The 12,684-nt window shown below is 39.2% G+C and overlaps 1 protein-coding gene across 14 annotated transcripts in view; it reads left to right on the top strand.

The window, feature by feature from the left end:
* The window catches only part of KIAA0753 (KIAA0753 ortholog), a 69,779-nt gene that overhangs the window by 46,416 nt on the left and 10,679 nt on the right, over positions 1-12,684 (top strand). For 10 of the 14 annotated variants that reach the window (XM_035301117.3, XM_078374099.1, XM_078374096.1 and 7 more), the window contains 6 exons: positions 1,442-1,520; positions 2,555-2,635; positions 5,494-5,679; positions 6,724-6,805; positions 11,283-11,403; positions 11,909-12,133. In XM_035301117.3, the coding sequence (XP_035157008.2) occupies positions 1,442-1,520; positions 2,555-2,635; positions 5,494-5,679; positions 6,724-6,805; positions 11,283-11,403; positions 11,909-12,133 (774 nt within the window). The remainder of the gene's footprint in view (positions 1-1,441; positions 1,521-2,554; positions 2,636-5,493; positions 5,680-6,723; positions 6,806-11,282; positions 11,404-11,908; positions 12,134-12,684) is intronic. The other 4 variants (XR_004743435.3, XR_004743434.3, XR_013535841.1 and 1 more) reach the window with 2 other exon arrangements.

The raw sequence follows: 12,684 nt of genomic DNA, 5'->3' as shown, positions 1-12,684 counted from the left end.
TTGTGAAGTGTCTGTTCAAGTCTTTTACCCATTAAAATTTTTTGTAAGTATTGATTTGAGTTCTTCGTATTTTCTGGACATAAGCCTCTTGCCAGATATGTCTGCAGCAGATACTTTCTCTCAGGACTATGGCTCGCCCATATGTCTTCGTAATGGTGTCTTTTGATAATTGAAAGTTTTAAATCCTGATTAAGACCAGTTTATCAATTTTTCTTCTCTGGTTAATAATTTTTTGGGAACTAAGAAATCATTGCCTATGTTAGGGTCTCAAGGATTTTCTGTTTTCTTTTAAGTGCTTTATAGTTTTAGCATTTATTCTTATCTCTGTGATCCATTTAGAATTAATTTTTTGTGTATGAGATGAAATACTGATCAAAATTCATTTTCTTTCATGGATACCTAGCTATTCCAACACCATCTGATGAAAGTAACATCTGGACCATTTGTTAAGAACACTTAGGTTTGTCTTTAGGTCTTTCCTTTGGCCTGGGTCAGACTGCCCAGAAAAGCTTTCTGATCTTTGGCCCAGAGAATATGGATCAGGATGTTGCTATCCTAGGAGCTGAGTTGGGAAGAGGACTGTGAGTCTAACGACACAGCATTCAGCATGCATACCTGACCCCCACCTCTTTTCAGTATGGTACCTACAGCCTCAGCTGTGATTGGCTGCCCCTAGTCAAAAGACCCTCACACAGAGAATGAGCAATCAGACTTCTCTTAGAGTTAGAAAGAGGCAGCTGTGTAGTTGTGTGAAGCAGGGAAAGGGACCTAGGAGTCTTAATTTCTCAAACATCATTTGGCTCTTGTCAATTTTTACACCAGCCCCTCCCAGCTTAGCCCAGGCTTAGATGTACCTGGTACTACCAGTTGTGTGCCTGGTTAAGTCAGCAGTAAAAAGTGTGTGGGTTCTAGTTTTTCCCATTACTGGTCTTAGAAGTCAACTTCCTCATATCAGCTAAGTTAGTTATCATTTTGTCCTTTGTTTTCCAATGCCTTTTTTTCTTCCTTGTTTTTGTGGGTGTAAAGCTAGCTCCCCTTGTTTCAGTGGGATTTGAAGAGGGAATAAAATTAGTTTCTTTTGTTCAGTTTACTATCCTCTTTAGCTGTTAATGACAAACATTATGATTTTAAGGGGTACTCAGTGCCTAACACTTCAGATGTTACCTAAATCCTTGTGCATAAAGTAAGGCCCAAGGCCGGCTCTGCCACATCACCTAGGAGCTTGTTGGAAATGCAGACTCTCAGGCCTTACTCAGACCAAGTGAATTGGAATCTACATTTTCATAAGATCCCCGGGATAATTGGTATGGCCACTAAGGGTTAGAGAAGCCCGTGGTTTTTATAATCATCCTATTTCCCTTCACCTGGAGTGGTAAATAAATATGCAAAATAGGATATTTTTTTGCCTTTGATTTTAATTTTCAATTTTATTTCTAAATAGTGTTTCTGCCACCCAGTTAGCAGACAAGGTAGAAGAGGCAGTTCTGGATCGTTTGAAGCCTCTCCTGGTCAAGGCCCAGGTAATCTAGTTCATTTCATTTCCTTGCTTTTTGGAAGTTCTAGATTTAAAAAGACTTGCTACAGAGGTCTCACTGATCCTTTATAGGACCAAGTGTCTCTGTGGCAGCTGGAAGATATCCCCAGACCACCACACACTACTGACGTGCCCTCCGTCATGGAGAAGGGATAGAGATAAAGGGACAAGGGGAAAGTCCTACATTGAGAAAGTTGAGATTTCAGTTTGGGAAGCAAGTCGATATTGTAATCCTTGTTCCTAATGAAATAGATCTTTTGGCGAAGTTAGTGTTCCATTAACAGCTTTCACTCAAACACTGTGTTTTTTCACCTCAGTGGTTTGGAATGATGGGCTTTATTTTTCCAAAGGAGGGAGATGTTACAATGGCTTCTGTGAACAATCCAGTACTTTCTCGAGGATGGTATTACCAAGAGGTTGTGCCATCTTCCCATAAGCAGTAAGCTCAATGCTGTAGCCAGACCCTGTTGATCCACCCTGTAAATAGAAACAATCTTGTGTGTAGATGAGGCCACAGAAGAATATTATACGTTTAAATGAAATAAATGACATTTGGGGTTCCCTAAACAGGCCCCTGAACTTCTCTATTTTTTAGTTAAAAAAATGTTACATTTTTATTAGAGTCCATGGAGATGTCAGTAGTATAGAACTAGGAAGACTCTTAGAAATCAAGTAGTCTTGAGCTGTAGAGTGGCTGAGAAAAAAAAATAAATCAAGTAGTTCAACTTTCTCATTTTATCATTGAGGAAACTGGAACAGAGATGTTGAATGACTTGCATAAAAGCATGCAGCTATTCTAACAATGTTTACAGAGTTGAGGGAAGAAAAAGGCTGAAAAGCCAAGATCAACACATGGCATTTATTTCCATGAAGACAAAGTGCTTTGAATTGCTGCAGAAGCCTCATGTAGCTAAAGCTGATGAATAGTTCCACACAAGCTATTCTGGTAGTAGAATTTATTTGTACTAATAGGAGCTGTAAGTTTTTATACTCCATGAATGTATTTGTCTGTTTTACTAGAGAGTCAATTCTGCTACAGTAGCAAATACTCACTTGAAGGATGGTTCGTCAGTAAACAGGAAAGCCCAGCCTGCGCAGGAGGTATGTGTGGTGTGGTGTTGGCATTCTGGTGTTATTGCTTGATGATGTCTTCGGTTGTAACAAAAATGATATACAGAGTGCTTTGCAAACACTAGATTATCCTACTGAATAAGTATGAATATTATTTTCCACATTTGGCATGCTAATTCTTTCAGTGTATATTTAGTATTATGACTTAGGTCAGCCTTGCAAACAGCGTACAAAAATCTTACAACCACAGGTTTTTGTTAGTGGCTCTTTGTCCCTCCTCTGGATAACAGAGTGTAGGTGCCCTGTGTGGCCCTGAATGTTGATGGCTTGTGGCAGAATAGCTGCCCTCATTTCCTTTCATTCAGCCTAGTTTCAGTCATTACTGTCCTAATTTTCTTTATAATTGGGGCCTAATATTTACTGTTAGGCAAGCATGTTTTGGGTGCCTAATATGTGACCAGTATCTGGTTTAGCAGAGAGAAAAAGGTGACCCAGGAAAAAAATGAGAAAATTTGAGAAAAATCAAAACATGTTTTATTGTTGTCCACTCTGTATGCTTCCACTGGAGGACTTGTTTTTAATATTTGTGGAAATGTTTCTACCTTGCCTAGGCTTAGAGCTGCGGAGCGGAAGGTGCAAGTTGCATCCATTTAATCTTTCTGGAGCTTGGAGAGACGTTTATTTCTTTAATTGCCCAGAGCAAGGAGAGGAAGCTTCATTCCAACTTCCTTCCTCGGCTTCAGAGCAGAAGGAAATTGGAATAAAGTTCCATCAACCCCAATGACCTTAGGGGCAGGAAGAAGGTAGATTTCAAGAATGTATCCCTATTCTGATTATTAAAAACAGTATTTCAGCTGTGACATATTTTCATAATTTCTGTGATTATAACTTTATTGTACCAAAGTTTTATGACATAATCTGATGTGAAGTGAGACTTACAAGACTGAAAGCTAAAAGCCTGCATTTGGCCATTGCAAATTCTGGTGTGTTATGGCTTTGTGTTTTTTGCAGCTTAGCCACTAAATGAGATATATATATATATATATTTTTTTTTCTAGAGGAATAATGAGGCTAACCTTTAACCTAGAGAGGCAACTCCATCCTGCACTATAATATGAAAGGAAAATGAAGTGATGATGAATGCTGGCAGTGAAATAGACATGTTTGAGTGTACTAGGAATCATCAGCCTTATAGATTAGAATTATTTTGTAGGCATTACCTGATGTTTAACACAATTCTTTGAAACAGAAAAGTAACTCTATGTAGTATTTAGAATTCTGGGCTGTTGTCAAATAGCAACATCATTGCAGAGTATTTCAGGAAGCACCATCAGGAGTCAATGTTTACAAAGAACTGAATGAAAACAAACAAAAGCAGACAAACACATAAAAGTTGGCGTGAAATAGAAAATCGTTTTTACTATGTTAACTTATAAAAGAGCTGGGAGGCCTTGAACACAGATTCTCTCAGTATTCTCATCTTTAAAATGGAGGAGACATTGGCAAGTAAAATGCAGCTCTCTGTAGATTTACTTATAGACAAGATTATCTCTGAGATCAGGAAAAAGCTCTTGTAAAGGTACCATTATAACATGTCTGTCTATTGCTGCTACTGTTGTCATTAACTAAACATGCACATTAAATATATTTTTCTAAAATGTGTGAGTTCTTTTAGAATTAAAAGTTATACATGCACATGGCTAAAAATTTAAATAATTCAGAAGAAGTATATGAAAAGTTACACCTCCCCATAAGCAGGTGCCATCTGCTGTTCTATACTCTGCTTCTTTATTTATAATATAGTTTTGTGCTCTTTCTATATCATTGCATTGAGACCTTCCTTATCTTTTATAATGGCACATAGTATTTTTGGTGTTCTATTCTTTATAGATGGAAAATATATGCATGCAGGCATTATTGGTTGTCTCTAGATTTTTTGTAATTTTATTATACTGGTTATTCAGTTTAATTTTTATTTCTTTAACTTTGATTAAGGTTGGACATTTTTTATTACCTTTGTTGGCCATTCATTAATATATTTTCTTCTGTGAATCATTAAAGCTTTCTTAAATTGCCATAGCTGCAACCATTCATTGAGTGTCTTATTTCATGCCAAGCACTATGCTAAGTGTCTCAACATGCAAGCTCTTACAAAATCCCTACAGCAAGAGTATTTCCATATTACAGATAAGAGGAATGAGGCCCAGAGAGGTCAAATAAACTTGCCCAAAGTTTCCAGCTTATGAGTGGGAGAACCAGAATTTAATTCTAGAAATATTTCATTCTGTTGCCTGATACAATTAATTTCCACAGCAAACATTCTTTGCAAAAGCCTCTTTCAGGGCAGATTATAAACATGTATTCAAATCAACAGAAATACAATGCATGTAAAATTGCTTTGGAAACTGGAAAGTGCTTTTTTGGAAACTGGAAAGTGGATTATAGGTACAGAGTTTCAAAGACAAAGAATCCTGAACTTTGTGATGTCGTATGAACAGACGTTTTCACAGAAGCACTGCACCAAAAGAGAATAGTTACATCCTCTGAAATGTGTGACTCGTAAACTATTGGAGATTCTCCTGAATGCAGCAAAAGGAGGATATTTGTTCCACCAACTGGCAGAACAGATGATAATGATAATTTAGTGGACGATAATGGTATTACTTGGTTAATGCCATCATTTAAATGACTGTGATAAAAATTGTTTTGATGTTATTGCTTTTGATACTGACTTAGAATTTTGTTTTAGCATAGAAACTCTGCCATTTGAATCTATATGTTGTTGGTTTTTTTATGATTAGCAATAATTTTTAAATGTTTCTGTTTTCATTACATCGCCTTCCCACCCCTAATCCACCCCATGCCTCCCCTCTCCCCCCATCTTGTAGGTTACAGCTGTTGATTCTGAATCCAACAACATTCATAAGCTTGATGATTTTTTGGAAGATTCTGCCCATGAGCTCTGGGCTATGATTCATGCTAAAATCTTGGGGTCTGAAACCTTAGCCACCATTGAGGACAGCAAAGATAGTCTAGAGCTGGAGATCATGATGCGCCGAATGGAAGAAATGGAAGTAAGGTCTGGGGCTCCGGGTCTTGCTCACCACTATGGGCTGGTCTCTGCAGCTTCAGACATCAGTCACACAGTCCCGTTTTAAATCCCTGCTCTATTGCCAACTAAGTGCATGACCTTGGTATAGACAGCCCCTCTGACAAGTAGGGAGTTTAAGGATAAAATGAGGCAGAAAGTGTTCAGCACACTACTTGCCATGTAATCTAGTAAGTGACCATTATTACTCTTGCTATCACTGATGTGTAATTCCAAAAACACTGAGACCAGGGCCTGGGCCCACAAATGGGATCATAGGCTTTTGCATCTGTCAGCCTGTAAGTACTATTTAGTTTACCTCCTCTTCCCTGTTAGAGTGTGATCCTATCAAATCATAGACAATTTTATCTTCTTCAGTTTCCCTGATGCTGCTTCACACAGCCTAACCCATGGATTGTTCAGTGCAGGAAATTGAGGTATAATAAGGAAGTGAGTGACATGACCAAGGTCACAAAAAAATCCTGGCAGAGCCAAAATAGGAATCTAGGTCTCCTGACTCTCAATTCAGCATTTTCTTTTTAACTGTACCATGATTAACTCTAATTTCTGCTTTGCTGATAAATAGAAACATTATAGGGAAAACAATTTTTTTTGAAAGTTTAAAGGTATGCAATTTACCCCAGTCTTGAAATTTCCCCTTGGTGATAGTTATCTAGGCCTGGGATGTCCAAAACAGTAGCCTCTAGCCACAGGCACTTATTAAAATGTAAATTAATTAATTAAAATTAAACACAATAGTTACTGGCTGCTGTACTGTACAGGGCACATATAGAACATTTCCTTCACTGCAGCAGCTTCTAGTGGACAGTGCTGGTCTAGATTGCATTTATGTTCATTGCTTTATTTTATTTTAGACCTTTTCTCATGAACTAATTACTTCCTGGCCTGACAGATGCCCATTTCTGACAGTATGTTTGTATCAGTTGTGTCTGCTGAACTTTTATATCTTTACTAGTTCTGCTTTGTAATGAAACTTATTTTTTTCTCCTAAACTTTTTTTTAAAAAAAGAAATACCAGGAGTCAGTTCGTCAGAGATATCATAAAATTGTATATGCTGATCCTCACCTTTGGATGCAGGAAGAAAACAATGGTGAGTGTTTCCCCCAGGCTTCCCCTAACATTTTATTCTGAAAAATGTCAAACATACAGAAAATAGAAAAAATTATATAACAAACACTTGTATACTCCCCTTCTAGATTCTACAGTTAACATTTCACACTCTTTGCTTTGTTACATATCTGTTTATCCCTCTATCCATCCACCAATTCTTCTTATCTTCTCATTTCAAAGTTGTAGATATCAGCACATTTTACCCCTGCATATTCAGCATACCTATTATCAACTGGAGTTTAATATTTACTTATGGCTTTTTTTCTGAGATAAAATTTACAATGATAAAATGCACAGATTCTAACTGTACCGTTTGCTGGTTTTTGACAACTGGTTACATGTCTGTTATGCAAACCCCTCTCAAGATATAGAACTTATCACCTTGGAGAAGTTCCCTCATGCCCCGCCCCCCACCACATAGACAGCTGTTGTGCTTTCTTAGTTAGCTTTGATTGTCTAGAGTTTCATTTAAATGTAGTCATACTGTATGTACTCTTTTGCTTAGACTTCTTTCATTCACCATAGTGTTTTATAGGTTTATATATGTTGTTTATTTCCTGTTGCTGTTATTAACAAATTTAAGTTTGTAACAAGCTTAAGCTACATATTTAATGGCTTAAAGCACAAATTTATGCTCCTGTAGTTCTGGGGTGTCAGTAATCTGAAGAGAGTCTCAAAGGATTGAAATCAGGGTGTTGGCATGTTCACACTAGAGGCTCCAGGGAAGAATCTATTCCTTGTTTCTTTCAGCTCCTAAATTTTGGGCTATTAGGAATAAATCTGCTATGAATGTGTACATGTGTATAACCTTTGTGTGTGTGTTAAGTTTTTCTCTTGGATGAATACCTAAGAGTAAACTTGCCAGATCTTAAGATTAGTTTGTGTTTAACTTTATAAAAGATTGACAACTCTACTCCAAAGTGGCCTTGCTCCTGTTTCCAGCATCCTTGCCATCATTTGGTGTCTTCAGTCTTTTTCAAGTAAGCATCCTGGTGAAGGTGAATGATGATATTTAGAACCTTTTCAAGTGATTTTTTTTTTAAGACACAGTTTTACTCTGTCGTCCAGGCTGGAGTGCAGTGGTGCAACTTGGCTCATCACAACCTCCACCTCTTGGGTTCAAGCAATTCTTCTTGTCTCAGCTCCCAAGTAGCTGGTACTACAGGTGTGCGCCACCAGCCCCAGCTAATTTCTTTATTGTTAGTAGAGACAGGGTTTTGCTATGTTGGCCAGGCTGGTCTGAAACTCCTGCTCTCAGGTGACCTACCCACCTCGGCCTCCTAAAGTGCTGGGATTCCAGGCGTGAGCCACTGCGCCTGGCTTTTTTTTAAGTAATTATTAGGCATTTGTATATTTTCTCTTGTGAAGCATCCAAAATCTTTTGTCAGTCAATTTTTTTTTTTTTAAGTTGCTTGTCTTTTTGAGTCATAGAACTTCGTTATGTATTCTGGGCACAAGTTATTTTCCTTTTTTTTTGAGACTGTGTCTTGCTCTGTTGCCCAGGCTAGAATGCAGTAGTGCAATCTTGGCTCACTGCAACCTCTGCCTCCTGGGTTGAAGTGATTCTCCTGCCTCAGCCTCCCAAGTAGCTGGGATAACAGGCACCCACCACCACGCCTGGCTAATTTTTATATTTTTAGTGGAGGGGGTTTCACCATTTGGGCCAGGCTGGTCTTGAACTCCTAATATCATGATCCACCCACCTCAGCCTCCCAAAGTGCTGGGATTACAGGCATGAGCCACCACACCCAGCCCAAGTTCTTTTTCAGATACATGTTGTTGTTTGGTTTTTTGTTTTTTAAAAATAATTTTAAAGAGGTAATTTACATACTTAAATTTTTTAAGTATGTAAATACTTAAAACCTTTTTAAACTGTACAATTCTTTAATTTTTAGTATGTTCACATAGTTGTACAACTAATTCTAGAACATTTTCATCACTCCCCATTCTTCTCTCCCCACCCTGGCAGCCTCCAGTCTACTCAGAGGTTTTTCAAAAATTTTTTTCCCATTGGTGGCTCGGCTGCTTATTTCCAAAAATGTTTTATTATGAGCAGACATTTTTAATTTTGAAAAAGTCTAACTTAATCAATTTTTTTTGAGCGGTGTTTGCTTTCTGTGACCTAAGAAACCTTTACCTACTCCGAAATGGGGAAGAGATTCTCTTGTTTTCTTCCAGAGGCTTTATGGTTTTAATTTTATGTGTAGGTCTATGATGCATCTTGCATAAAAGTTTGCCTGTGATTTGAGGTAGAGGTTGGGGTTAATTCTGTTTTTTCCTAATGGATGTCCATTTGTTCTAGTTCCATTTACTGAAAAGATTTTTCCTTTTCTGCTTTTCAAAATTTATGCATATGTATTTGGGCTGCAATCACTAGGTTACTATCCCCACTTTGGCTGGGAAGCATTACTCAAATTCTGTTTGACTCATGCTTGTCAGTTCCTGCCTTACTCAAGGAAAGGAGAAGAAAGTATGGTTAAACATTACCTCTACAGGAATGTAAGCACCATGAATTCTACCCTTATGAAGACAAAAGGAAATGGGGCATAGAAGTTTTACCACAGCAGCCTGTCTCACATTTAATTATGTAAAATAGGACTTTGAGGTTTGATGTTAGAAAAAGTACTCTCCCTGTCGTATTTTGACCAAAAGATGAGCCATTTAAACAAAACACTGATGTGTTCCTTTTGTGTGTTCTCTGTTTTCAAGTGCTATGTGTTTTGCTCCTGTTGTTCTCTCTTCTCAGTCCTCCTCCAGCCTCCATTTTCATCCTCACGTAATACTCGAGCTGTTCCTCAAGCCAGGCTCTGTGATTCTACTGGCCTGTGCTTTCCCTGGTGTCTCTGCACTGGAACTCAGCTCCCTTCCTGGCCTGTGAATGCCCATAACACTTTCCAACATGTCCTACCTTGCGTTCAAGGTGTTAGTGAACGTGTCTTATCTCTCTGAACTGAGCTACAGATTATTTGGGACCAGAGAGTTTGTCATTGTGTACTCCCTACTCTGCCTAGAACAGGGCTGGCACAGCAAGGGCCCTTTTCGTCATTGTTTAGTCAGTCTGTGGGCATTTTAGCATCTTTCTGTGTGGAAGGAGAGGAAAGGTAAATGTTGGAGGGCAGTTCATTTTCCTGATGGTTTGGCCACTGGCCACAAAGTTGGGTTGCATCACGCAAAAGACAGTCTTGCAGAGTACTTCGTGTTCTCTGTTTTCAAGGATGATTTAAATTATTAGTCACTATCTGTGACTCTGCCGAGAGTCTAGGTATGCATTTAAAAGGATCTCTCTAGGACACTAAGAACTGAAATGAGGCTTTGGACACGTTCTGGAATCATGGTATCATAGGAAGAGTCCTGTTTCTGCTTGTTCTGATTGTTCAATCGCATCACAAAACCTAATTTAAAGTGATCTTTATGTTGTGCAGTATCTATATCTCTTATCTCCTCTGAGAACAGTTGAAAATTTGATTGCACTTGGAGTCATAGTTTTGTAGAACCTGACTTATATAGTACTTCTGTCTGACAGCAAAAAAAAATCATAAGCATATAAATGTGAGCTGAGTCGCTTGACATATAGATGCTCCCTACTTAAGAGGACAGATTTTCTTCCTACACTTGAAATACATTTAAAATTACAAATAATCTGAAACTCAGAAGAGCTGTCAAGCCTGCAAGTTATAGTTAATAAATTAATGTTTTGACTATCATCATGCAGATATTTTCAGCATTGCCCAGAGACAAATTAAATCAACTAATTAAGTGTTCAGGTGTGAGTGTTTTTTTTTTTTTTTCCTTCTTCTTCAGTAATCAAAGCATTTAAAGGTTAAAAAACCCAATTGCTAAGACTCCTTGAGTGGGTGGCTGGGTCCTAATGGAAGCCATGTAGCCAGGGGCTTTGCATAGACCTCCTTAAAAAACCTTCCTCAGAGCAAGTTCATTATTTCTTAAAACGTATTTCTCATTGGTTTCTTTGTAACATGTAAATCCTCTCTTGCATTTAAAATGAGCATTTACCCATTGCACTGCTAGCCAACCCTATTGTGCTTAAGAGCTGTACATGTAACTTGCTGTCAGGTTCTTGGTCACTAGGACAGCTCTAAAATGGACCCCAACTATTCTTTTCTTTCTTTTTTTTTTTTTTTGAGATGGAGTTTCGCTCTTGTTATCCAGGCTGGAGTGCAATGGCGCGATCTCGGCCCACTGCAACCTCTGCCTTCTGGGTTCAGGCAATTCTCCTGCCTCAGCCTCCTGAGTAGCTGGGATTACAGGCCATGCCCAGCTAATTTTTTGTATCTTTAGTAGAGATGGGTTTCACCATGTTGACCAGGATGGTCTCGATCTCTTGACCTCGTGATCCACCCGCCTCGGCCTCCCAAAGTGCTGGGATTACAGGCTTGAGCCACCGCGCCCGGCTCCAACTATTTTTTATATGCAGTCATTTTATGACCTTCCTTTTCTAGACCAAAAAATCTCAGCAGTAGGTGAAAAGCCTCTGTCTCCTCATCCAATCAGAATCATGAAGACAGTGGATCGCAAGGATCCAGCCGTGAACATCATGTTAGAAAGGCCCTGTAATGGCAAGTAAGTGGCAAAGACACTTTCTGATTTCATTCTAGTTGGTTACCTTTGATGTTATTAAATTTTGAATTCCTTCAGTTCCCATAAGACAGAGAGAGATTCTTCCTTTGAGCAAGATCTTGCCGGACACCAAGATGTCTGAGTAAATAGCATGTTTATAAGATGGGCGTTGAGTGTGTTGCATCTTAAGGAGCTTTTCCATATTCAGTAACACTTAGCTGTTTTTTCAATGTGGAAAGCATCACGTCAGTACATGTGGGTTGTACTGATATTTACTGCACAATTTGCTTTAAGAATGCTGTTGTCTAAGGGACAGGTATTCCCACAGTGGTAAGGGTTGGTTTATTGAAAAGGGGAAGCAATGTTTGGTGTTAGGATGTTGAGTTTTGTGTGAGAAAGAGAAGTCAAGATGCTCCTTTGGCTATCAAGCCATGAGGGTAAATTAACAGTTTATTTAGCTGTGCTTACAGATGATTGTGAATGCTTTCATCATTTTATTTGTTCTCAGTTCCCTGGATGAAAGTGTGGGAACAGAGGAGGGATCAGAGAAAAGAGAGGCTCCCCTTCTCTCCCTTGCAGAAGATTCTCAACAGAAAGAAGGCCGGGCTCGCCTCTTTGTCCCAGCATGTATGCGTCACAGCATTGGTGACTACTGCAGTCGTTTTGAGCAGTACCTTCGGATCCTGTCTCATGAGGCTGTAGGCTCCTTCAACCCATGGCTGATAGCTGAAAGGTCAGTAAAATGTTACAGTCCTCTGTTTAGGAACCAAGTGCAAAATTTTAGACGTAGAAAAAGCTGGCGAAAGGATTAGCCAAGGTCTCATTCCATGCTTTTGGGCCCTGGAGTTTCAGTGGTTGTTCTCGGGCTAGGAGACAGGCCTTCTCTAATAGCTGCCTATTTTCAGACGTGGAACCTTGCAACAGCCTGAGTGGTGCCATCCACAGGGGTGCTCTGCAACCTTCTTTTCCTAGGCAGAGGGTCCTAGTCAGCTCAGGCTGTCATCAGAGAATACCATTGACTGTGTGACTTAAACAACAAGAATTTATTTCTCACAGTTCTGGAGGCTGGGGAGTCTAAGATCAAGGTACTGGCAGATTGAGCGTCTGGTGAGGGCCCTCTTCCTTTGGCTTGCAGATGGCCATCTTCATGCTGTGTCCTCAGGTGACAGAAGGGGAACTCTGGTCTCTTCCTCTTCTCAGAAGGGCACTAATCCCATTGAGGGACCTCCACCCTCATGACCTCTCTAAACCTAATTATCTCCCAGAGGCCCCACCACAGATTCT

This window comes from Callithrix jacchus, chromosome 5 (assembly GCF_049354715.1).
Source record: "Callithrix jacchus isolate 240 chromosome 5, calJac240_pri, whole genome shotgun sequence".
Lineage (NCBI taxonomy): Eukaryota > Metazoa > Chordata > Mammalia > Primates > Cebidae > Callithrix > Callithrix jacchus.
The sequence above is the reverse complement of the archived record's forward strand: the minus strand, read 5'-3'. Positions and strand labels throughout refer to the sequence as shown.